The sequence below is a fragment of the Varanus komodoensis genome, unplaced genomic scaffold (assembly GCF_004798865.1).
Source record: "Varanus komodoensis strain SLA01 unplaced genomic scaffold, ASM479886v1 scaffold20_1, whole genome shotgun sequence".
NCBI lineage: Eukaryota > Metazoa > Chordata > Lepidosauria > Squamata > Varanidae > Varanus > Varanus komodoensis.
In genome coordinates this window covers 13,078,308-13,103,148 of record NW_025335587.1, presented here as the reverse complement: position 1 = coordinate 13,103,148, position 24,841 = coordinate 13,078,308, and the positions used below count along the sequence as shown (strand labels likewise).

The following is a 24,841-nucleotide window of genomic DNA, read 5'->3' as shown; positions in this document are numbered from 1 at the left end:
TAATAATAATAATAATAATAATAATAATAATAATAATAATAATAAGGCTCCGCCCCACAAATACAGCACTGGGCCCTCGAGACCACGGCTGCTCCTTCTCCGTGTGCTGCAATCATTCCACGCCCTTCGGGGAAGGCCGGAGAGCCTGACCTTTCTTTCTTGAGCAACTCCTGGCTGATCAGAACCAGCTGGCCAGAAGCGTCGTGCGTTTTCCTGGACACCGTTTCCAGTTCCGCTTCGAGCCGCTTCTTCTCCTTCAGCAAAGAATCCGCCTTCCTCTCGGTGCTCTTGCACCTGCTTTCCAGTGCTAGCAGACGAAAAGAGGAGGAAAGTAAGAAGACATATTAAAATAGAATCGGGCTGGCTGGAAACCCGGCACAGCAAAAGGAGGCGAGGCTCCCCTGGCACACGGTTCCTTGCCCTGGTGCCCTTCGTTTGCGTTGCTTGGCAGCTCTGACGATTTGCAGCCACCTTGGCCAGCAGCTGAGGTAGGTGTCCCCACACAGGCCTTGGGGAGCAAACGGTGCAGAGCCCGAGACCTTCCAGGTATCCGCGGACTCGACTCCCACTCGGCATGCTCGGCAATCGGGGATGATGGAAGTGCCGCTTGACCGTCTTCTCGAAGGCCACCAATTCCGCACCCAGGCACGCAGTCCCTGCCCTTGGACGACCCATTCACACGTCTGCTGAGACCAACCCCGGGAAGGTCAGGGCAAGGCAGTGGCGTCCTGCGTGGGCTCTCCACTCTGGGCTCATTTTGCCGAGACAACAGTCCTGCGTGGGGCCTGCGGAATATGGACCGCAGCGCTTTGTGTTGCTCCAAAGCTCCGCCCAGGCCAGTGGTGGTGGACCTTTGAGAGACCGGGTGCCCAAACTGCAACCCGAACCCCACTTATGTATCGCAGAGTGCCAACACTGCGATAACACCTGAAAACTGAGGTTTTAGTTTAGAAAAAACAACTCACAGTCAGTCCATATATCCTTGGCAGAGCACTGACCGGCCATGCAAAAGCTCGGATGAGTTGCGGCTAATGAGTCGTGGCTTGTGATGCCATCGCCTGGCGCCGCTACTCCTTTCAAGCATGCGCGGGGCCCCTGTGTGCGCTGCTATCCGACGCTCGGCCGCTGCGGCGACTTGGCTCGCGTGCAGACAGAGCGGGCTCTGCGTGCCCGCTGTGGCACATGTGCCCTGGGTTTGCCACCACTAGTCTAGGTCATCCGCCCAGTTCCAGCAGTGGCCAGGCAGGTGCTCCGGGGAAACCTACCGGCAGCAGGAGAGAAGCTGCCCTCCCTGGGCCTCGCTCTCCAACAACTGCCCTTCACCAAAAAGCCAACCAGGGTTAGCTTTAAGCCTGGCTTTGAAAACCCTGGTTTGTGATAAAGATCAGCCTAGATACTGGCATAATGTTGACATTAGAAAGGATAGGTTGGGATTTGTGCCTCAAATGGTGGATCGACGGTTGCCCATGACTATTTCTTAGTTAGGGTTAAGACAAGGGGATAAGTTACCTCTACACTAGCCTGCATAAGTCATAAACAGAATCACAGAAATTAAGAGCTGGAAAGGGGTGAGGGAGGTCATCTAGCTCAACCCACTACTCATTGCCGGAATCAACCACGACAGAGTACCCCAACTGATACATAAACCACCATTACGTCATTCCTGAATCAGTTTTACAACACCTCCAGCAAATTTAAAAAATACATACATTTAAACAAATTTGCATACTACAAGAGCCTCAATACTGGTACCTTCTTAAGAGGTAGTGAAGAAATTGAGATCTAACTTAAAGCAAGACATATTTATCTACTGCTATGAGAAGAAAAGGCATCTTTTCTTATTGCCTTTTCCATTCCTGATTGCTGTCCCAGAACTAAGGACTGTTCTAAAAATCCCAAATATTTTAATAAACTTCACAAATTAAAGTTGCCTTCCATGATTAAATTCCCCTCCTCACCAATGTCTAAAGATACCCTGACTTGCTAGTTTTCCAGAGACCAAGAATTCTTATATATGTGCTCAGCTCCCATTCCCATTGTACAGAGATGCAGTCCAGACACAGGTAATTTAATCCACATGCTAGTGAAAATCAGGACTAAAACTGATGTGATCCCGCACAAACGTCAGGTCATTCTGACCAACGGAAGTCGAAGGAAACTTACCACTTACTTGGGCCCTTAAAATGTCCGTCTGAGAGACAAGGGATGACACTTCTTTGTCCTTCTTACTCAGCTTGTCCTGGAGATCTGTAGAGAGAGACACAGAGAAGCCACTGGGCATGTCTCTCCTGCTGCCTGCCACCAAAGACCACTTTAAGCACACCCTTCAGAGCACAACGCAAGGAGTGGTTTTGGTCAAAGGATGCACACTCCCCTCAAAGCGTGCCAGCGGTGCCAAAGTCCGTGGTGGGCAGGACCACTTTCTCGCCCCGTCTCCGCACCTCGCCCTTTCCCACACACCATCCCGTTCCACTACAAAGATGAGACCCACTGTATGGTTGATCTGAACCCAGGCGCCAGGGCAAAGTTACCTTCCATTGCCTGCTTCATCTTGATTTTTTCCTCTGAAATGTCATTTGTTTCGATCATCTACAACGAAGGTAAACAGAGAGAGAGAGAGAGAAAATTTGTGCTTGCACTGTGGATGATGGGCATTGACTGGAGAATGCACCCAGCCAACTGTCTGCTGAGTATCCGTCAAGCAATCGATCATAATTGCATCGCACATCTTCCAAGTCGAGTCAGGCGATGCAAGTATGAGTCCCACTGCGCAGTGAATGCGCAAGGTCTCCAAAGCAGAGGAGGAGCGCACTAACAATGTGCTGTGGGATTTCCTCTTGGCGGCTGGAAGTTCGGTGTATTCCACAATGTCCGGAAGTGGAAGCAGGGATGAGCAGGAAAGGAGGTGGCCACAGCCCCAGGTGGGACCCCATCTTTGGAGGTCCTTCTCTGGGAACCCCCTCCAAAGGAAGTAAGGAGGGTGGCTACCAGAAGCAGGGCCTTCCCAGTGGTAGCCCCCAGCTTTGGAATAGTCTCCCCAAAGAAGTGCATCGGGTGCCTACTCTATTATTTTCAGTGCCAGATGAAACCCTTTTTATTTTCCCGGTATTTTAACAGTGAACTTTTTAACTTTTGGTTTTAACATTGCATTTGCCCCTATACAGCTGTGATACCTCTGTGCTGATTCAGTTGCAATACTGGTGGTTTTATAATCTTTGGTTAATATTTTTCTCTTTTTGTTTCTTATTTCTGTATTGATGTATTTCAGATTTATACCACTCAACAGCCAGTGGTCCTCTGGGAGGTATAAAAATGAAATGCATACATAAATAAATTTCAGATTGGTGAAATTATTATTATTGTATTACATTTCTATACCAGCAGCAGCCAAAGCTCTGCGCACACTTCACAACATTTAAATCCCCCATCCAGGTTTTAACCAGGCCCGACCCTGCTTAGCTTCCACAATTGGGCACTCCAAGTTCTTATCTGAGACAAAAGGGATTTCTGGAACCCTGGAAGTTTATCCATCCAAATGAACGGGATCCCAACTAGGCACGTCCCTTCTTCTTGCTCTTTCTCCTCATCTGACGCCATCTGTGCCCCCTTGAGTAACTACACAAGCTCCATGACCTTCTCCATGTCTTCTCCCATCTTGCCTCTACCAGATATTTTGGCACGCCTTCCTCGTAACAATTCCCTCTGGCTTTTCCTCTCTCCAAACGGGGTCCCCTCCCTTTTTAAAAAATCCTGCCTTTCTGAAGGACTTCTGACATATTCCACTTAATCCTCACCACCAACCGAACCAAACTTCTAAGGATATGTAACCATCTCAGCTTGGCCTCCTCCCGCTTCCTCTCATGGCTTCAAAGGAACCGTAGGCGCCCTGCAGACAGGGACCTGTCCTGCTGCTCCCATGTAACTCTGCGCACTGATGGAGACAGTGGTACATGGGTCGTGTGGCACTGAACAGGCAAACACTCATTTCCAAGCCGCGTATCCAGTGTTACTCTCTGCTCGCTGGTCTCCTCTTCCAGCGTGTCTGCATCTGTGGATCACCCGAAGGAGAGGGCCTCTTGCGCTATATCCTTCTCCGTTCGTTATATTTCCTAGGGAAATATTTTTCTCTAGTGCACTACCCGCCTTTAACGCCTCCCCCGATTCTGAGAAACCAGAGTTTTGCTGGCGGATGCTGATGCGCACGTCTCTTATCAAGTTTCTCCTTTTGCTCTCGCAGCCAAAAAGAGCAGAGCTGGGGAGGCTGTGGAGGGGACACCTGACTTACACCTGGTCTGTCTTTTAGTATTATGTTTTGATTTAGGGTTTTATTTGTTAATCCAGTGTTTTAGCCGACGGTTAAATGTCATACACTGACTGATGGATGGACTGGAACAAGCAAACATGTGTAATAAACCAGGAGGAAGCCAGGGTCTTGGTCTGGGGGAATCAAGGGCATTCCTGGTCGCTCAGCACGTCCTATATTTCATTCTGGAGGTGTCCACATGGTCCTAACAGCTTGGTAGGGGCAGTCTGGAGAAACTGACTGTATCAGCAGCTCAGTGGGTGTTACTTCAGTGTAAATACATCTAAGAATATTAAAAAATTGGGGAGGGCAGAGGTAAGAAACCTCTAACAGACTCCTGTTAAAAACTGACTGCTCATCAAAGACACTGGCCGATAGAACACATACGTTGGCATGCTGGGAGGGGTGAAGAGGCTCCGTGGACTGCAGCTTGTTCTCCAACACAAGGACTTTCTCCTGCAGCCTCTGGATCTCTTGTTTACTCTGGGCCTCCGTTTTCTGCAGCGTCTCATAGTCCAACATCTTCTTCTCAGCCAGAGAGATCTGTTCTTTCAAGAAGGCAATGGCTTCCACCTGGTCTTTGTAGTCGCCGTGCAGCTTCTCCAACTCGTGCACTCGGAGTTCCGCATCCCGACATTTGTCCTTGAGGTCCTGAAGTTCGGTCAGGTGCTGGTTGGTTTTGGTTTCCAGCTGCATCTTCCAGTTGTGGTCGCTTTCTTCCATTTCATCTTTGGCTTCCTGCACCTTGAGCTTCAGACTTTCCTTCTCCTTGACGTGAACGGCCATCTCAATGTCATGCTTGGCCTTCATGTTCTCCAGCTCCAGCTGGTGTTCCATCTTGATGCTCTCCACCACAGCTTTCAGCTCCACTATCTCCTTATGGTGGGTATCAGAGCCCGTGTTCAAGGTAGCCTTGAGGTCCTCCAATGACTTCTGATGATCAGAGGCCAGGGTGTCCAGCTTGGACTTCCAGTTGTCCATCAAGCCCATGTTCTCGTTGGTGGCCTGCTGCACTTTATGTTTGAGATCCAGGATTTCTTGGGAGTACTTCTCATTGAGGGCTTTCAACTTCTCCATCTCTTGCTGGTGCTTCTTCAAGGTTCTATCATACTTCTCCTTCATCTGGATGCTTTCCTTCTGGTGCTCCTTGTTGGCCGAAAGCAGCTGGTCACGTAGGCGGAGAGCTTCGGTCTGCAAGCCAAGGCCATGATCCGGAGACTCAGGCTGATGAGAGTTCTTTAAGCACTGCCGCAGCTCTTCCACCTCGCTTTGCCTTAAGGTCAACTCTTCCTCTAGCTGAAGGATTCTTGACTTCTCGGCCACTGTGGTCAACTGGAAAAATTAAGAGACAACACACGCATGCAAAGTCAGTTCTTCAATTTCCATACTCGTCCGCTCCTTCCTGGCGGTCTCACCCTCACCATGTTGTTAGACTACATCTCTAAACATCCCTGATCATTAAACGTGCTGGCTTGGGATGAGGGGGACTGGCTTTCATCCACAGCCGAAGGACTACAGGTTCCTCACTCCCGTAACTGCCAGGGCCTCTTCACACACGGTGGCGATGGTCTGTTTGGTGCACACCCGTGGGATTTCCAGTATCCCTCTAGCTTTGCCAAGGACCAACACAAGAACATGTTTTGGAAAACATGGCTATCGCACATGCTGGGGAGGCGGAAGTAGCCCTGACCTTCTTCTTGAGTTTACAAGGTTTCCTGTGTGAAAGGCCCTTAAGGGGGCTGAAGGCAGCATCTGAAGACTGAACGCAAAGAGAAACCCCTTCCGAGACTGGAGTTGCCCCATTTCTTTTTTGCACCAGGGTAAATTTTCCACTAAGTATTTCTTTAATGCCAGGCCAAGAAATGCTCAGGCCCAAATTTGCATCTTGCTGTCTTTTTTACAGAAAGCATATTTTACCTAGAAATATTATTGTTGCTTGGGGAACGTCAGGATTTAATCCAGCCTATATATTACGGGAAAATCCATTCTCAGAATGTGCAGTGCCAAAGCCGCCCCCACTCAGGTCCAAGGTGGTTTGCAAAATTACATTTTTTAACTAAAAAAGAAACCCCCTATCAAGGAGGACTGGGTGCAGACGGCTGGCTGGCTGGCTGTTCAGAGAAAAAATTCCGAGAACTGGGAAGAGCACGGGGTGGGATGGAATGGGAATGTCCTCCTATCCAGGACAGAAGCACCCATCCTGCAAGGTGCTGTCACATCACAGGCTGTGAAATGCCCGTAGTTGTGACTGGCAAGGTTGGGGGGGCAAAGGCAGGGAAATAGAGGCTGCACCCGCCTGTGAAGCACCCCCAGCTTAGCACTATTTTCCACAGGGGGACCATTTGGGGGCAATTTAATGTGCCTCCTTGGAGCACCCTTTGGCAGTGTTTTGAGATGGGAGAAAGGTGCGTGCTGGATCAGACAGCAGGGGGAAATCGCCATGTGCAATGTGCCCAAATGCGTATGTCTCCCCGCAAGCACCAGGCTAGCAGCACAGGGTTAATGCCCTTTCTCCCTGCACTCAGAAATGCTCTACTCCACTCTGCTGTGCCGTTTTGCTACTCTGTCGTCTTCATTTTGCTGCCAGCACAAGCAAAACCTTGGTGCAGAACTTGGAGAGCCAGCACACGCAAACAGTCTACTGGCCCTTGAATTGCTCCAGCTAGAAACACTAGCACAGAAACACAGAAACAGAGCAAGTCAGAAGGGGCCTCTCAGGCCATCTAGTCTGACCCCCGGCTCCAGCCGGCTCCCACCATGTGCATGTCTAGCCTATCCTTGAACAAATCATCTCTCCTGTCATGAGAAAAGTCTATGCATCCAACACGGCATGTGCGTGTCCTTTGGAAAATCCCCTCTCCCAGGCTCAGTCTTCACCATCTGTGAAATGGGAGCAGCCATGACTTCTCATGAAGTAGAAGTCGAAAGCACAAGGGAAGTCAGAGATGGCAAACATTCGGTCACATGCTGTGAATTAAACCCCTGACAATCAAAATCGCATTTGCTTTTGTGTATGGCATAGCTTACCCTGGTGTAAAAAACCCAAAGCCAGCAAAGAAAAACACCCAGCCCAAAGAAACCAGTTAGAAGTCATTAGCAGAAGTCATTTAAAGGGGGATGGAAAGGAAAGAAGGAAGGAAGGAAGGATGGATGGAAGGAAGGACGATAAAAGCAGCTTGGTTAATGTTTAGTGATGGGCTCAGAAACAGTGAGCAAGCTTATGGGCGCAGCAGGTTTGGCTCGCGAATCATGGCGGAAGGCAATGAAGGAACTGGAAAGCTGGAGCATCCGAGAGCAGGAAGCCTGCTCAGCACTGGCTGCTCCGATAACCGACTCCCTAAACTCCATCACTGGTTTTAAGCATTCAGACATGGAATCTGAGAGCTGGACGTCTCCCGGCACACCAGCCCTCTCTGCTCAGGTGTCTCACTGTAGTGTGGAACTACAAGCCCCAGCATCTCCAGCCAGCAGTGGGCACCCGGTGGAGGACGCCTTTCCAGCCCTTCTAGTCTAGCACCCCACTTAAGGGAGGGAGCTCACAACGACGGCCAGCATCTTCCCGATCTCCGTTTGAAGGCCACCAAGGGTGAAGTTGCCCAAGGCCATCGTTCCCACTGCTGAACTGCTCTTGCAGGCAGGACAATTCCTCCGGGCCCAGGGCAGAAGACGGATCATGTCAAATGAAGCTGCCGCATGGGCCGCATCTCAAGATAAACATGGCACAGCCTTGGCCAAGGCCAGGTAGAGAACTTGGGGAGCTGTTCTCAGTCCAGAGGTCTCCGACCCCTGGATTCAGTTCGGGAAGATCTGGGCCAAGGCAGGAGAAGCTGTGGAGCAGCAAGAGCAGAGACACCGGCTCCCATCTAGGGAAGTACGAGGAATCCGTTTTTAATCCATATTTAAACTGACCCAAACAGTCCAAAGCTTCGTACAGCCTGCCAGGCATGTCTTTAATTCCTTTGCTGCCTGAATAGCCCTAGTCCAAGCTTGCTCTCTTCACAGGACCTGCAGTCGACCCAAGAGCGGGAGAGGGAGAGGAAGAGGGATCTTGCCTGGACTTGTGCACCCCAGTAATCTGGGTTTCAGCATAAAGCAGGATTGTGTGACTTCTAGCAGCCACCTAGAACATTTCTCATCTTGCTTCTGGACCAAGGCTGGCAACCCAATCTGTTTTGCAATCTGTGCCAGCAAAGGCAGAAAATCCTATTTTCTCGAGCCACCACCCTGAAATTACCCGAGCAGGGCTGGACTTCTGGAGGGCGTCCATTCCTGGGGTTGCCATAAGTCAGGGACAACTTGGTGGGACGTGACCACACACGTGATGCATCTCCTCTGCACTGCGCCATGCATGTTTCCACTTCAATTAGCATTGGAAATACATGTTTCTAGTCCCTATGGGGCCCAAGAACATCTAGTTTCACCATGCACAGCCAAAGTCTAGTCAATCTCGGAGACCAAGAAATGTTTGTGAGCAATAAGCAAGATTTTTGTGGGATGTGTAGCTTCTTTCCTTGCAGAAAGGTGAAACAGAATTATTTGGGGAGGAAATACAGAATTGGCTTGTAAGCTTTTTGAGGCAGGAATCTCTTCTGTTGTCACTCTGTAAAAGCACTGGGCTGCGTCACTGCTCCAAACCAGACCCTCTGGCCCCTTTTAACTCCAGCACTCTGCAATTCCATGAAATTAATAAACAACCCACTCAGCTAGTATACTGAGAATTCAGACTACTTCATTTGCATGGAAATTGTTTTTGTGCAAATTCACACCTGGGTTGGGCACTTTCAGAATTATAACTGCTTCCTTTAACTCCTAACCACCACAAAGGCACCAGACTTCCTCCTTTTGGGGTGCTTCCAGACAGTTTCATCTGAAACACGTAACACACCCCTCCTCATAAAACTCTGGGAATGAGGCCAGGAGAGTGCATGATGAAAGCCTCATCCAGACAAGCCTGTAAATAAAAGCCTTCTCTTCCTGGAAATGGCTAAAATGCAGTCTAGGCCTGCTTCTCCCAAACTCAGCTTTCCAGAATCTGACTCAGAAGAGAAGGGATTGGCATTCTTAGCTGAAATGCCAAAGCCCAGCAGGTTCAGCGATGAGCTAAAAGGCTGGTTAGAACTGGACCATAAGGACCACAACTGGTCCCATGGGACACTCCGTTGAACAGAGACCCAATCAGGGACAGATATAACTCGCCCAGTCTTGTCATCTGGCATCAGACCAACTGAGTAGTGTCCAGTATTCCTACAAGAAGGAGAAACTTCCCTGAAGGTGGATCTACCTCCTTTTGGCTGGAAAAGGAGATTAACTTTGGAACTGGCTTCTTAGCGTCAAGCCCTATTTCCTTAATGGCCAGTATTTTAACCTTGCTGGCATCTTTGGTTAATGGCTTCTGCAATATCCTCTTTTGCACCACAAAGCCAGCCTAACATGGCCAGTTGAACATGATAAGACTGAAGTCTTTTGCTCTGATCTACTGGGGGGGAGGAAACAGAGGGAAAAACAGCCTCTGACATTAAGGGCACACAAGTAGACTAATTAAAACCAAACCAGTCTTATGACACTTAAAGAACCACCATTCACACTTGTGGTTTGTCACAGGCACTGACACAATCTGGTGTGCAAAGCTGAAAAGCAACTGTGAAAGAAAGACCCAACCAGATTCGAAACATTGCCTTCTATCCCTCTATAAGTATCTCAAAGGCTGTCACAAAGAGGAAGGTCAAGATCCCTTCTTGCTGATGCCAGAGTGGAGGGCACAGAAGAATCAAATCAAGTTGCAACAACCCAGATTCAGGCTGGACATCAGGAGAAGCTTCCTCACTGTCAGAGCAATAGGACAGTGGAACCAGCTGCCTGGAGAGGAGGAGGGCTTTCCCACACTGGAGACATTCCAAAAGAAACTGGGCAGCCCTCTGAGTGGGATGGTGTAAACTGGTGTCCTGCAACAGCAGGGGGGTGGACTCGATGGCCTTCTTGGCCCCTTCCAGCTCTGCTATTCTATGATTCTATGATTCAATAAACAGAAAAAAATGTACAAGAAAAATACAGAAAGAATGCCATGTGGCACCTAACTGCCATGTTCTTTCATGGTGTTCATTCTGCAGAACCCACCAAGGGCAAAACTCTGCCTCATGGAAGATCTGAATTGGTGCTACAGAGAATACTGGTCAAAAGCTCCAAGCGGCATCAGATGCTGTGAGCATCTCTATGATTCTGCTGGGAAATCGCAACAGTGCAATGCCACCGTTCAGGGTGGCCATGTGTCCTGCTTTACAGAAGACAGTTCTCTCCTTGAAGAGGTCCACTATTTGGAAGGTTGGCCAGTCAAACTCTGGTTTAAAGATAAGTGCGTACAGAGGAAGAAGCATGGGGGCCTTGAGCCCTTCTTTATTTGCTGGTGCTGAAGTGGGCAGCCCCTGCTATTGCACACAGAAAGAAAAGAAAAGAAATCAGCATTGCTGTGTATTCCTATGTATTCTCCGGACAGCACAAGCAACAATCAGGTGGCTATCAGCAAATTTGGCTTCCGATGTCTTATCCTCAAGGACAGTTAAAAGCTAGTGATAAAAGCTCACTCCAAACAGGGGAGATTTGCAAATGGGGGGGGGGGGGTTGGCTAGCCACCCTCAGCCTGCCCCACAGCCTAACCTGGAACTGGCCGATACAGGGGGCCACTGGCCAAGCGGTCATTTGCCAGGACGCACACGGAGCTGTGTGGTAAGCCAGCAACTGGGAAGGGGAAAGATCTGGCGCCTCCCTGCCTTCTAAATGGATGAAGATGGACAACTGAAAAGGGAAAGCAGAGCTCTTCCCCCCCCCCCCGCACCACCCCCGGCAGAATAGCTGCAATCGCTTGTCACACACGCCCCAGGATAAGCGGCCCCCTGCATCCCGCCAATGCTTGATTACGGGTGTGTTAAATCGGATGGCGAATGACAAGATTGCTCCAGTCCAAACGGCACCATGTTGCATGAGAAGCAGAAATGAAGCGACTTGGCGCGCGGGCATGGAGCAGGCAAACCGGCAAGGTGTGGCCGCCCCCAGGAGGTGGAGGTGGGGGGGATTGCGGAAGAACAGGTGGCAACGAAATGATGAGAGCTCAACCCCCCACCGCCTGCGTTGGCCTCTCCGGTGCAGCCGGCAAAGCGATCTGATCTGCGCAGTGACTGGCATGGGAGGGCAGGGGCAACGGGGCAGCGGGGCAGCGGTGGGAGAAGGTTGGGGGGGGGATTACCCTCGTGTCCTCCAGTTCTTTGAGAAGCCTTTCAGCCTGCGTCTTCTCAAACTGGAGGCTCTGTTCGAGCTCCCGTATTCGGGCATGCTCCAGCTGCGTTTGAGTCTGGTTGCACGTCAGGAAGACAAAAGGAAAGAGAAGAAGAAATGGGACAGTGGAAAACAAGGGGCAGAGGGTTGTGGGGGTGGGGAGAGAGGACACGACAGAAGACTGCAATGTTATTTCCTTTGGAGCACGAGACAAAGAAAGGCAGTTCACAAACAGGGAAAGACGGCCCCCGTCCAAAACGGCAGGGAAGGCCATCCAAACGGAGAGCGTCCCCGCGAGAGAACGGAGAGAGGGGCGATGCAAACACACACAAACCAGCGCTGAGCACGGCGATACACACGCCTGCATCCCGCAATCGGGGGGGGGCCACCCCCTTTCCTGAAATCCATTTCGTGCCCACGGATGAGCCACGCCGGGGGGCCATGCCAGTGTTCGCTGAGTGCTACAACCAGCCCCGAGTCGCTCTGCATCACCAGCGTCGCTCAGGATCTTCCGGGAGGGAAAATCGCCTCTTCCACCTCTTTCCTTCTTCCTCTTGCAAAAATCCCTTGTAGCTTTTCTAAGGAAATGTGTGTCTGGATTTATTCAGTCGGCCCCCAAGGTATGGGGCAGAGGAACCCCATTCCGACACCCTGGGGTGCATTTGCAAACACAGCAAAGCTCGGAAACATTGTAGGGCAAATTGGAGCCATGACAGCAATTCCAGGCTCTCCCCACCTCAATTTGGGCCTGAAGGACCCAGGAAAACTGTTGCAGGTGGGAGATAAATAGTAAGCAAACCCAGCTTGTGAAAGCGGATATATCTGTGCATCTATAAGAGCCTCTGAGCTGTCAAAGAACTTTCTGGACATTTTATGTTTCAAATTACCTCTATGCAAAAGAATTAAGCTTTACATGGGAGCAAGTCCAGCTGGGTTCACTTTGTTTTGGGTTTGAGGAGTCATCTTCTAAATCGGCTTTCTCCAGCGTGGCGCCACCCATGAATCTCTGGACACCTCCCATCATCTCTGGCCAAAATTCCCATGCTGGGAAATGCTAAGCTTTGAAAGGCTTTGTCAACAAATATGCTTCAAGTTTAAGCCTTTGTTTATGAAGGGTCCAGAAGGCAAAAGAAGGTGGTGACACCTTCTTCTCTGAACCCGGATGCAAAATAAGAGTAATTTAAGTGGCAGATACGAGTGGAAATAAAATAGGAGGGAAAATAGCGGTGACTCTAGGAAAGACTTTTGTTGTTTAATTTTTTTTTTAATTTGAACCGTGAGCAAATTACTTCATGAAGAATGATTCCACAGGGACGAAAACAAAAATCGGTACCATCCCAGTATGGACCAGGCACGGCACGGCAACCCGCCCAAAGATCCTCTGCCAAGGTCACTCTGCAACACACACATCACTGCGTTTTTCCAGTTCCTGGCCAAATATCACTCCATGTTTTAAGTATATCAACAGATCTAGGCAAGAAAGCAGATTTCCAGAGGAGAAGGACAAGACCCAATGCCATTTCCTAGCCAGACAGTACATTTTTAAAAAAATGGACATTGCAAATTACCTCCAAGTCTCCCTTTGTAATAGATTCTTCCTCAACACGGAACTGCAAATCTTCTACTTTCCTGAAACGGGGAAAGGTGAAAAACCAAGTTTAGCAGTGCAATCAAATTGACTCTAACTTGTTGGTGCTCGTTACATCACTTCCACCATTTTCAGCCATTTGATTGTGCATTTCACTTTATCAACATATGTATTTATTTATCTTATTTATAGAAACATAGAAACAGAGGGAGTCAGAAGGGGTCTCCCAGGCCATCTAGTCTGAACCCCAGCTCCAGCCGGCTCCACTCACAACATGCCCACCATGTGCAGGTCTAGCCTATCTTTGAACACCCTCACCGATGGGGCCTCAGCCACCTCCCGTGGAAGCCCATTCCACACCCTTGAGGTCCTGACTGTCAGGAGGTGCTTCCTGGCATCCAAATTCAACCTTGGTTCCCTGAGCTTTGCTCAGTTGCAGCACGTCCTGCCTTTCTCTGCAGGGGAGAACAGGTCTCTGCCCATCTCCATGTGACACCCCCTCACATACCTGCATGTCGCCAACAGATCCCCTCTGAGTCTCCTCTTCTCCAGGCAGAAGAGACCCAGTTCCCTCAGTCTTGCCTCACACCCCATCCCCTGCAAACCGGCCACCAACCTTGTGGCCCTACGCTGCACTGACTCCAACCTGGCTATATCCTTTCTGTAACGAGGGGCCCAAAACTGAGCACAATACTCCAGTTGCAGGCACACCAGAGTCACATAGAGTGGTAGTAATACCTCTCTTGATCTAGAAGCCACACTTCTGGCTATGCAACCAAGGGTGGCGTTCGCCCTCTTGACCACCGCATCACACTGCTAGCTCATGTTCAGCCTGCAGTCAACCAGCACCCCGAGGTCCCTTTCACAAGTGCTGCTCTCCAGCCACTTTTCACCTAACCTGTACTTATGACACCCATTCTTATGCCCCAAGTGCAAGACCTTGCACTTATCCACGTTGAACGCCATCCTGTTGTCTCCTGCCCACTTCCATAGTCTGTCCAGATCCTTTTGCATCTGGAGTACCTGCTCCTCAGTTGTGGCCACTGCTCCAGTTTTAGTGTCGCCTGTGAATTTGATCAGCAGACTGTTCACCCCTTCTTCCATGTCGTTAATGAAAAGATGAAACAGGATCGGCCCCAGGACAGAGCCCTGGGGGACCCCACTTGTCACTAGCTGCCATCCCGATGATTCCCCGCTAATGGCTACCTTCTGCTTTCGGTCAGTCAACCATGCCCTAACCCACCGGACAGTGCTTTGGTGTATCCCAGAACTCCTCAGTTTCTCCACCAGGATATCATGGGGCACTTTGTCAAAGGCCTTGCTGAAATCCAGGTATTCCACATCCACTGCATCCCCTCCATCTAGCCATCTCGAAACCTTGTCATAGAATCCCACAAGGTTTGTCTGGCAGGACCTGTTTTTGCGGAAGCCGTGTTGTGTGGCTGTCAGCCTCCCTTCCCTATCTAGCATCACTAGATCTCTCCCTATTATGAGCCTTTCCATTGTTTTTCCTACAATGGACGTAAGGCTAACCGATGTATAATTCCCCATGTCCCTTCTACTACCCTTTTTGAAAATTGGGACCACTGATGCCACCCTCCAGTCCTCTGGAACTTCCTCAAAAATGGAGGCCAGCGGGCGTGAGAGAACCCCTGCCAACTCTCTAAGTGCTCTCGGGTGTAACCCGTCAGGGCCTGGCGCCTTTGTAACATCCAATGCCCTGAGGAGCCCCTCGATTTATCCCACTTTTTTTCTTTCAAGGAACTCAGGGTGGCTTCCATCATCCTCCCCCTCACTTATTCCTACAACAACCCTGCAAGGTAGGCTGAGCTGAGAGTCTGTGACTGGCCCAAAGTCACCCAGTGGGCTCCACGGCTGAGCGGGGACTTGAACCCAGACCTCCTGAGCCCCAGTCCCATACTCTTAACCACTACACCACACTGGCTCTCAGTAGACTTGGAAGGCCTGGGGGGCAAGATAAGGACTAACACAATTTAATCCAGACAAAACAGATGTGTGCCAAGGCATTAGTAAAATACTGAATTTTAAGGAGACCCTGGACTAGCATTATTTAGAGAATACATAGGAGAAAATACTAGAGAACTGATGACAAATTTAGTAACAGCAGTAAGCATAACAGCAAGGAATTGGAAAATAAAGGGTGTTATGAAAGAGATGACTGTTATAAAGAAGTCTGGAATATAGCTGTTCATGATAAGTTAACTTGTGATATTGAATGGAAAAATGGTTTCATAAGTAAAAATAATTTCGAAAATATTTATAGACTGTTATGGAATATATCTTAATAAAAGGAAAGAGGTGTGAAGCCTCACAAGAGTCAGTGCAGTTCTGGAAGGAAAGTTGGAATGAAACAGCCTGAATAAATAAATGATCTTACATTAAGTGGCATGATTTGTTGGTCCTGGTGGAGGTAGCATTATTATTACTGCATTGTTTAATTACATTTATTAGTAGTGTTTAATTATGTTCAGGCTGGGCATCAGGAAAAGCTTCCTCACTGTCAGAGCAATACGGCAGCGGAACCAGCTGCCTGGAGAGGTGGGGGGCTTCCCCGCACTGGAGACATTCAAAAGAAACTGGGCAGCCATCTGAGTGGGGTGGAATAAACTGGTATCCTGCAACAGGAGGGGGGTGGACTGCATGGCCTTCTTGGCCCCTTCCAACTCTACTATTCTATTCTATGTTCATTAAAGGTAAAAGGTAAAGGTTTCCCCTTGACGTGAAGTCCAGTCGTGCCTGACTCTCGGGGGCGGTGCTCATTTCCTTTCCTAGCCAAGGGAGCCAGCGCTTGTCCGCAGACAGTCTCCGTGGTCATGGGGCCGGCAAGAGTATACACCGAGGTGCAGGAACGCTGTTACCTGCCCACCGAAGTGGCGCCTTTTCATCTACTCGCATTTGCATGCTTTTGAACTGCAAGGTGGGCAGGAGCTGGGACGGAGCAACGGGGACTCGCCCCGTTGTGCAGATTCGAACCGGCGACCTTTCGATCTATCAGCCCAGCAGCACAGCGGTTTAAACCACTGCGCCACCTGCATCCCTTTATGTTCATTACTATTATATTAATTGTATTGTTTATGTAAGGTTAGTTATTAAAATTATAATAAAAGTTTTTTAAAAAACAGAAGTGTGTCTAGCCAAGAGGGAGATGGACTCCGAATACACGTTCAGTTCGCACTGGAAAATGTTACATTTGCTCCCAGTTAGGTGGGCAAGGGCACTGTTCCCATCGTTATCAATAAGTTTATTGTTGCAACCGTAGGTCGTAACATAGCTCAGAACGAAAAAGTGCCACAAAATGCCATAAAATAGTAATAATAAAACAGTGAGATAGTAAGAGATAGTGAGATAATAATTATCCATAAGCCGTCCTTGGACGTCTTGTAAAGGACAGGGTATAAATATTGTTAACAAATAAATAAGATTATAAAATAAAATAATAAAAGTTGTAAATAAAAGGCTACAATAAATCAGGGCCAATGCTACAACTAAGAACTTAAATTCTTTCTGAGTTTGAACAAGGCAAAGATGGCAGCACTTTTTTTTGGCACCTGACAAAACCCTTTTTACTCTCCTGTTATTTTAATGTCTAATTGGTTTTAATGTGTTTTATACTGCAAGCTGTGCTATTTTAATTTCTATTTTATTTGTTGTTTGTTGCAAACCAGCCCAAGACACTAGTATAGGGATGGCTTATAAAAGCTTTAAATAAATGAATAAATTTACAAAATAAATTTTATAAAATAAATTATAAAAATAATAAAATAAATTTTATAAGAATAAAAAATAAATTCGTTCATCATTAAAACTTGATGGCTGACAGTTGGGAACATGTCTGCAAGAAGGTAGGTTAGTTTTTCAGGTTTGGGCCCTTATGTGCTTCTACCTTTAATAGTCTGGTCAGAGACATCACCCTGCTGACAAAAGTGCATATACTCAAGGCTGTGGTTTTCCCAGTTGCAATGTATGGCTGTGAAAGCTGGACCATAAGGAAGGCTGAGCGCCGAAGGATTGAGGCCTTTGGATTGTGGTGCTGGCGGAGACTCCCTCGAGTCCCTTGGACCGCAAGGCGATCAAACTGGTCAGTCCTAGAGGAGATCAACCCTGACTGCTCCTTAGAAGGCCAGATGCTGAAGATGAAACTCAAATACTTTGGCCATCTAATGAGAAGGAAGGACTCACAGGAGAAGACCCTGATGCTGAGGATTGACAGCAAAAGAAAAAGGGGAAAGCAGAGGATGGGGTGGCTGGATGGGGTCCCTGGGGCAGTGGGTGTGAGCTTAAGTGGACTCCGGGGGAAGGTGGAGGACAGGAAGGCCTGGAGGAATGTTGTCCGTGGGGTCGCAACAGGTTGGATGCGACTTCATGACTAGCAACAACAAATCTCACCGTAAATGTGGCAGTGGAGGATGTAATGAAGAAATTCCTCCACCTGAGTAGCACCACGGGGTGGAGCATTTGCTCAACCGGAGCTTGCGATATCTCCCTTCAAGATATGCAGAGGTCACTGCCTGCAGGCTCAAAGCCTTTCTCAACGGAGATGTTAGCCAGGTACTGAGAAAACCTCTATGTTTTTCATACTGATGGTACCAAAGTGAAAATCTGGAAGACTGGACTACGGCGGCATCTTTGCTGGCATCCTTTGCAAAAAGCCAATCTCTACTGTTTCCTCTGTCCCAGGATTTGAGTTCACCAGAGGATGGAGGGAAAACATTTGCAGGATGGGGTACAGAGTTTAGTTCATTGATTCCCAGCTGTATAATGGAGAAAACAGCTTGACAAGAAGAAAGTCCTTTTTCTTCAGGATACCTGAAGGAACGCCTCCTTGCTTATATGCCCTCACACCCCTTAAGATCTGCGGGAGAGGCCCTGCTCCGGGAACCTTCCCTAAAAGAGGTAAAAAGGTCATCAACTCGGAGCAGGGCCTTCTCTGCAGTGGCGCCCAGACTCTGGAATGTGCTCCCAGAGAGGTATGCCCGGCGCCAAGCTTATACTCTTTTCGGTGCCAGGTCAAAACCTTTTTATTTACGCAGTATTGTAAGTTAATAGTTTTAATGATTCTTCCAGTCGCTTTTGCTTTGTTTTATTTTGATTTAATCTGATTCAGTTGATGTTTATTTATTGTTGTTTCATGTTTCATATGGTATTACTGTTTTAATCTGTGGGTGGATGTTATTAGATGCTTTAAATTGTTTTTAAATTGCTGTAAGCCATCCTGAGATGTTTATATTAAGGACGGCATACAAAAGCTTTTTTTTTTTTTTTTTTTAAGTCAACCCTGCCTACAAGTTTCCGTTGGGTCAGGACTGGGTTCCAGACTGCGCTCCCCATGGGGCTGCCTTTGAAGAGTCCTTAAACATGGCAACTGGTCCCAAAAGGGGCATGAGCGGTGCTGACCCCGGGTGCTGCCCACTGAGGGGCTTTTCGCAAACCCGCAGGGATGAACTTGGGCCGCTGCGTCGGTCTTCTGTAGCTGCAGCAACAGCACTACAAAAGGTTCGCCAGAAATGGAGTCTATTAGACTTAGATTATTTGCCACTTGCTCCCAGCTTGGGGTTAGATAAAAGTCTGTACATGTGGGGGCTTAGCCATGTTTCCACAGTTTCCCTAAAATACTCTGTATTCTCACTTCTAAGACATGCCAGTGATACGGCTGGTTCCTCGAGTTTGGCATGTGAATTCTCGCCTCTGCAGCTGAGGTTTCCTCTCTCCGGCCTTCATCTATTCCTCCTCACTACTCTGCTTCCAGCCCTGCAGTTTTCTTTAGACTGCCATGGCAGCGAACCGTGTGCCAAGAAGGGAACCCTGCCAACGCCGCAGCTCAGGAGGGGAGTGGAGAGATTTTACACTTTCAAAGTGGTGCAAAAAATCAAGTCTGTTAGATTCAGGAGCTTGGCCGGGTTTCAGGGAAGGTTTGTGCCTGGGTTCAAAATAAGCAAGCTGGTTGGGGGCTTTTTACAGCTCACACAAGCCGGCTCGGCTGCGAAATCCAGTTCAAGCAAGAGTATTTTTCCCTGAGTGTGAAGGCTCGGCCCCGGCACATGGCAGTGGAAACACGCAAAGCTGCACGGCTTGATCGCTTGAGTTCACAGGAGCAGACAGGCGTCCAGTCTTGCCCGGATCTGTTTTGCTGCGAACCACCTTCCCCAGTGCCTCTTACCTTTTCTCCTCCTCTAGCTGGTTCAGCAGCTCCACTTTCTCCTTCTGCGCCCCATCCAGCAAGGCCCTGGACCGCTGCAAATTCGCTTCTACTTCGGCGACATACTAAAAAGAGGGGGAAAGTCCCAATTCACACACTGCACTGGCGTTGAATATCTTGCATATGCATGCAGGTTATTACCTATTAAAAACTTTTTCCTTTTGCAGAGGCGGGCAGGACACGCTCCAACAGAGCCAAGCTCAGGGAGCCAAGGTTCCATTTGGATGCCAGGAAGCACTTCCTGACAGTCGGGACCCCAAGGGCGTGGAATGTGCTTCCACGAGAGGTCGTTGAGGCCCCATTGGTGATAGGCGATCGATGTTCAAGGATAGGCTGGACATGCACATGGTGGGCATCTCGTGAGTGGAGCCAGCTGGAGCCAGGGGTCAGACTAGATGGCCCGCGGAACCCCTTCCGAGTTGCTCTGTTTGTTTCCTCTTCCCTCCTCATTCATTTTTCTTTTGCACTGTGCCTTTTTACATCGTAAAACAAGGGGGATCTCAGGCTTGTGGGTCAAAGCTGAACCTCTTCAAGACCCAATCCTGCCTTCTAGGGTACCCCAAACGGCCCTGCCTCTTCCCTGGCCTGCCCCCCTTTCCCAGGCTGCTAATTGTCTGGGGGTTTCCCGTTGTTTGGGTGTTGTCTGCAAGACCAGCCGGCTCAAACAGACGAGCATTTTTGCTGGTATTGGCATTTACCCCATTTGCGTCTGGCCCATCCCTCAGGACTTTGGCCCAAAATCCGGCTCTTGGACTGAAAGAGGTTCCTAGCCCGTCTTAGACTAACCCAGCAGCCTTGTGCTGACTGCAGGCCGGACACTCCGGGAGCATTTTGGGGTGAAGAGTGACCGGAAAACACCCCGAGAGCTTCAGCTAAGGGTGATGTAGAAGTGGAACAAATAAACCAACCAACCAACAAATAAATAAATGGAATAATGTCCGGAATATTATTATTCTTATTTCCATACTGCCCCGTCGCTGAAGCTCTCCGGGCAACTCACAACCAAATCCAATTCTCTCCGTTCCCTGAACAGATTTTCTGGAGAAGGAAAAAAATGAAGAAATGGTAGGAAACTGTGGGATGCTTAGAACACCTGGGCTGCTCCACCTAAAATGTTGCAAATGAGGCAGGGAATTGCACCACACACCTGGAAGCTTCCTTAGAGGAAGCCACCCAGTTTTGCATCTGTGGAGACAGCAGTGGCAGAAATGCGGGACAAAAGCTGGACCCCTGCCCCGAAATGACGTTACCTTCGCTTCACGTGGTCCAGACACTCCTCGCTTCTACCCCGGCCAGAATTTTTCAGCTGGCCGGGACTGCCCCACAGAACACACCGAAGCACCAGCCCCAAGCGCGGACAGCACCGGGCTGTTTGTGACACGCACTTTTACCCCCGAAGGATTCCCTCACTCCAACAGAGCAACCCCTTTAAGCACAGAGGCCCACAATGTAGATGCCCTTTATGCAAATTGGAGGATTTACACCAAATTGTGCCAGAAATGCTGCTCTTGCCCCCTAGAGCTATTCAGATAGGACATTACTGGTTAAGACCATTGAATTGGATGGGGGAGAGCCAGCTTCGAATCCTACTCAACTGCGAAAGTCAACAGACAGTGCTCTTCTAAGTACTCTGTCCCCATCTCCCTCTCCCCACCTACCTCGCAGGGTTGTTGTGAGCATTCAGGCAGAGGGAGAAAACCAGCACCTGAACTGCCTTGGTAGAGTAACAACAACGACAACTACATACTATACTATGCATACACTACACACACACACACACACACACTACTCTCCCCAAGGAGAGTATACTATACCATACCATACACTATATCGTATATACTGTACTATATATCTGTGTGTGTGTGTGTGTGTTTGCAATACTCTCCTCACGGAGATTTGCCTGGTGCCTTCCTTACTTTCTTTTTGGCACCAGGTAAAAACCTTCCTTTCAAAACTATTTTAATAACTAATTGCCATAGACCTTACATTTTACTGTGTTTTATTATTGTTTTTAATATTTAATATGTTAGCAGTTTTATCATGTTTGCCTGTGTTTCATCTTGCGTTGCAAGCCGCCCAGAGGTGCTACAGCACAATCGGGCGGCATACAAATGTTTAAAATAAATAAATAAATCTTAAGGAATAATCATGTCATTCGCAACATCACTATTATACTGCATGTATATTCTTTCTTCCCCCAGAACCTAAGGAGGCCTACAAGCCTTTCTTTCTCTCCTTTCTTTTCCCTCAACAACCGCCCTGTGAGGTAGGCTGAGGGTCTGTGCCCGGCCCAAAGTCCCCCAGCAGGGACTCGAACCCGGGTCCGCCGAGGCCCAGCCCCTATTCATCTCCGCCGCACCATGGAGTCTCTCCACCCCGACCTCCTCTGGTCCCCTTCTGACCGAGAGAAAGCTCTCCCGAGAGCATCGCGGAGGCAGAAGCACGCTGGACACGCCCCCCCCCCCCCCCGCTGCTGCCGGGCTCGGCTACCTGCTCGTGCTGGGCTTTCAGGATGGCGATCTCCTTCTCCACCTCGCAGATGCGGCTGGTGGCCTTGGCCACCTCGGCTCGCTCCAGGTCCCGCTCGGCCAGCAGCTGCTCGATGTGCTGCTGCTTCTCCTTCAGCGCCTCCTGCAGCGCCGTCGTGCCGGAGATCTTCCGGGCGTAGCGTGAGGAGGTCTCCGTCAGCTGCAGAGGAAGGGCAACGAAGCCTCGGTGGGAAGACGGGCCGGCTCCGCACCTCCTTCCCCAACGCCGCGACCAGCGGAGCATCCAAAGAGCAGCCTCCTTCCTGGGGTGCCCCTTCCTTCAGAGCCGCCCTTCAAACTCACCTTCTCTTTTGCTTATCCCCTTAAACGGGGAAGAACCTAACACTAATGCCGGAAAACCACCCGATCGGCGAAATCTGTCTCGCCTGCACATGCCGCACTGCCTGGAGCGCAGGAGCAGGCGGAGAGGAGGCGCCACTGGAGTGCCCATCAGGGGTAAGCGCAGGAGGAGCGTGGCAACAAGCCGGGGCAGCCGCCACGTGGCCCGGACAGGAGCGCATGCGGCGAGAGAGAAGATTCTCCGCAGAGGAGAGGGAGGAGAGAGGCAGGGGCTTCTCCCTGAGCGAGCGGCAGAGGAAAGGGAAAGTAATGTTTTTCCATGGAGAAGGAAGGTAGGCTAGGAGAAGGAAAAAGGAGGGTGGCGAACCAGGCCAGTGGCGAGCAGACGGTCCAATCGGTGAAGCAACCCGAAGCACGGTCGAAAGGGGCCTGGGTGGGAGCCCCCCCTTAATGCTACCTGGACGGGACGGGCCGAGCCCCTGCCCCCTCCGATCAAGGCCTTGCACGCCACAGCAAAGTACAGACGTGTGATTGCACAGAGAGCACAAAGAACCACCAGGAAAAACCTAACACCGCTGCCCAAGAACGACCAGAACAGGGAAATCTGCCTGGCCTGAGCATGCTGCATTTCATGGAGAGCCGGAGAGAGCTGAGCTGAGCTATTTCTTCCATCTTTAAACGAGCGACAATTAACATGCGTTCTCTCAAAGTGCCAAAAGAACTGTTTGCAGATTGGCCTCAGGAAAGCGTGCAGCGCTGGTGTGGGTACCGATTAGTGCCAAGATAGAAGTTTCCTGGGGTGCTGTTTTGCACAAAAACATTTCTTGTGCAAATGCGATACCCCAAGACACGTGGTTTCACATTATGTGTGTGACTCTCACCAAACCACAAGTTTTGGGGCACCGTTTTGCTCCAGTGCAATCGCTTCCCTGCCAATCAGTACCCGGAAAGCATGGCTTAGCCCCACTTTGGCAAAAAACCCGTGGGCCTTCCTGGACCAGTTGTGAAAATTCTGTTAATGGTTTGAAAAAAGGACGTTAATCATGGTCCATCTTACAGCCCACAAGCTGGCTTGACTCACGCTGCTTATCTGTCTAAATCTGAAATAAGGTCTTTTTTTTACCCTGCGGATGCCTCTAGTCACCCAGGGTGAACGGGTTTTCCAGAACAGGATCCTACAAACCTATTTACCAGAGGGGAGAGAATGAAGCAAGTGTTCACACTACAAGAACTGAATGCGGATTCTCGAGACTTCTCTTTCGCCATCTTTTACGCTATTTTTCAATGCACTTAAACAATCCATAGTTTAAAAAAATGGCTCATAATATCATAGGCATGAGACGAAGAGGAGAAGAAAAAAAAGGGAAGGGAAGGGGAAGGCAACATTTGGGTACTAAATGTGGAAGAAAAGTGACCCAAAAGCAGGTTGATGGGGGGCACTCACTCTTCTGGCCTTCAGACGCAGCCAGATGAAATGGCTTCGGACAGAGGCCATTCTGGGTTGGGAGAATCCAACTGGCATTTTACTTTTGAATCGGTCTTTGAATTTCAGGAGGAGGATGCTGCCAACCCTACCTCCAGCTTTAGAAAAATATGTCCAATGCAGCACCTGAGTCGGGAGAGGGGAGATCGCTTCCTCCCGGGTGCCCCTCAGCCACCGCAGCCTTCAGGAGCCTGGGTAATAATGCGCGGCAGAAGGAAGGGGACCTTACCAGCCCGCTCCGGCTGGGTCTCCCTCCAACAGAAGATGCCACGGAGCTGACGGAGCTGATCGACGAACTGCTGGGGCTGTGGGTCAGGGCCGAGACGCCCATGGCCATCCTCTTACTCTTCTTGGCTTTGGCCGGGCTGGTGGACGGGAAGCCGATCCGGATCACCTTGTGGATAGGAGCAAAGAGGCCGAACTTGGGGGGGCACTGGAAATACCTGCAGCAGAAAGAGAAACAGTGGAGAAGACATTTCAGCTGTTCCCGAGTCCCAGGCACTTAATGCCACACTCATCTTCTCCCACAGGGACACGCTCAGTTCACCGCCATTGGCCACCACTCTTTTGGGGGGCTTTCTTAGTGGCAGCACCAAAAAAGCGGGATTTCCTTCCCAGAGAGTCTTGCCTGGCTCCATCCCTGCTTAGCTTTAGCCAAGAAGAGCAACACTGATCCATTGCAATCCACAGAGGAATATACTTCCAACTGTACCCACTGCCTATGTTATGTCTAATGAAATTTAAAAATCTACTAACAGGGCCGTCTCTGGAGCAGGGGCAATAACCAAGCTGACAAAATGGCTCCAAGACAGAGGACCACTTCCTGGCAGGCGATCGGACTGGCTCTGTTTGCAAAAGGGGTTTCTCTCCTTTTGCAAACAGCACATTCAATTCAGATTCAAATGCTGCCAAGGAGCCGGGGAAGAAGTCCCAGAAAGGCGCTACAGAGACGTCAGAAGTGTCTGCCAAGATCAGTTGTTGCCCCCTTGCTCTGAAGTCTGCCTTTCCTCTCAAGCAGCAGCCCCCAATGGCTTCCATCACACAACACCAAAATGCCGCCATTGAAAAGACAACCCAAAAATGCGGAAACTCCCCTGACACTTGACATGTTACGATAAAGCTCTAATTAAAACTTTCTGTGTGGTATTGACGGATC

The 24,841-nt window shown here is 49.5% G+C and overlaps 1 protein-coding gene across 2 annotated transcripts in view; it reads right to left on the bottom strand.

Annotated features, from left to right (window-relative positions):
- Window positions 1–24,841, bottom strand: part of CLIP2 (CAP-Gly domain containing linker protein 2) — a 75,317-nt gene that overhangs the window by 10,911 nt on the left and 39,565 nt on the right. For both annotated transcript variants that reach the window (XM_044429812.1, XM_044429811.1), the window contains exons 5-13: window positions 23,915–24,128; window positions 21,865–22,062; window positions 19,336–19,439; window positions 13,138–13,198; window positions 11,541–11,645; window positions 4,691–5,635; window positions 2,532–2,589; window positions 2,164–2,247; window positions 151–307 (exon numbers count right to left, since the gene is read on the bottom strand). In XM_044429812.1, coding sequence (XP_044285747.1) covers window positions 151–307; window positions 2,164–2,247; window positions 2,532–2,589; window positions 4,691–5,635; window positions 11,541–11,645; window positions 13,138–13,198; window positions 19,336–19,439; window positions 21,865–22,062; window positions 23,915–24,128 — 1,926 coding nt within the window. The remainder of the gene's footprint in view (window positions 1–150; window positions 308–2,163; window positions 2,248–2,531; window positions 2,590–4,690; window positions 5,636–11,540; window positions 11,646–13,137; window positions 13,199–19,335; window positions 19,440–21,864; window positions 22,063–23,914; window positions 24,129–24,841) is intronic.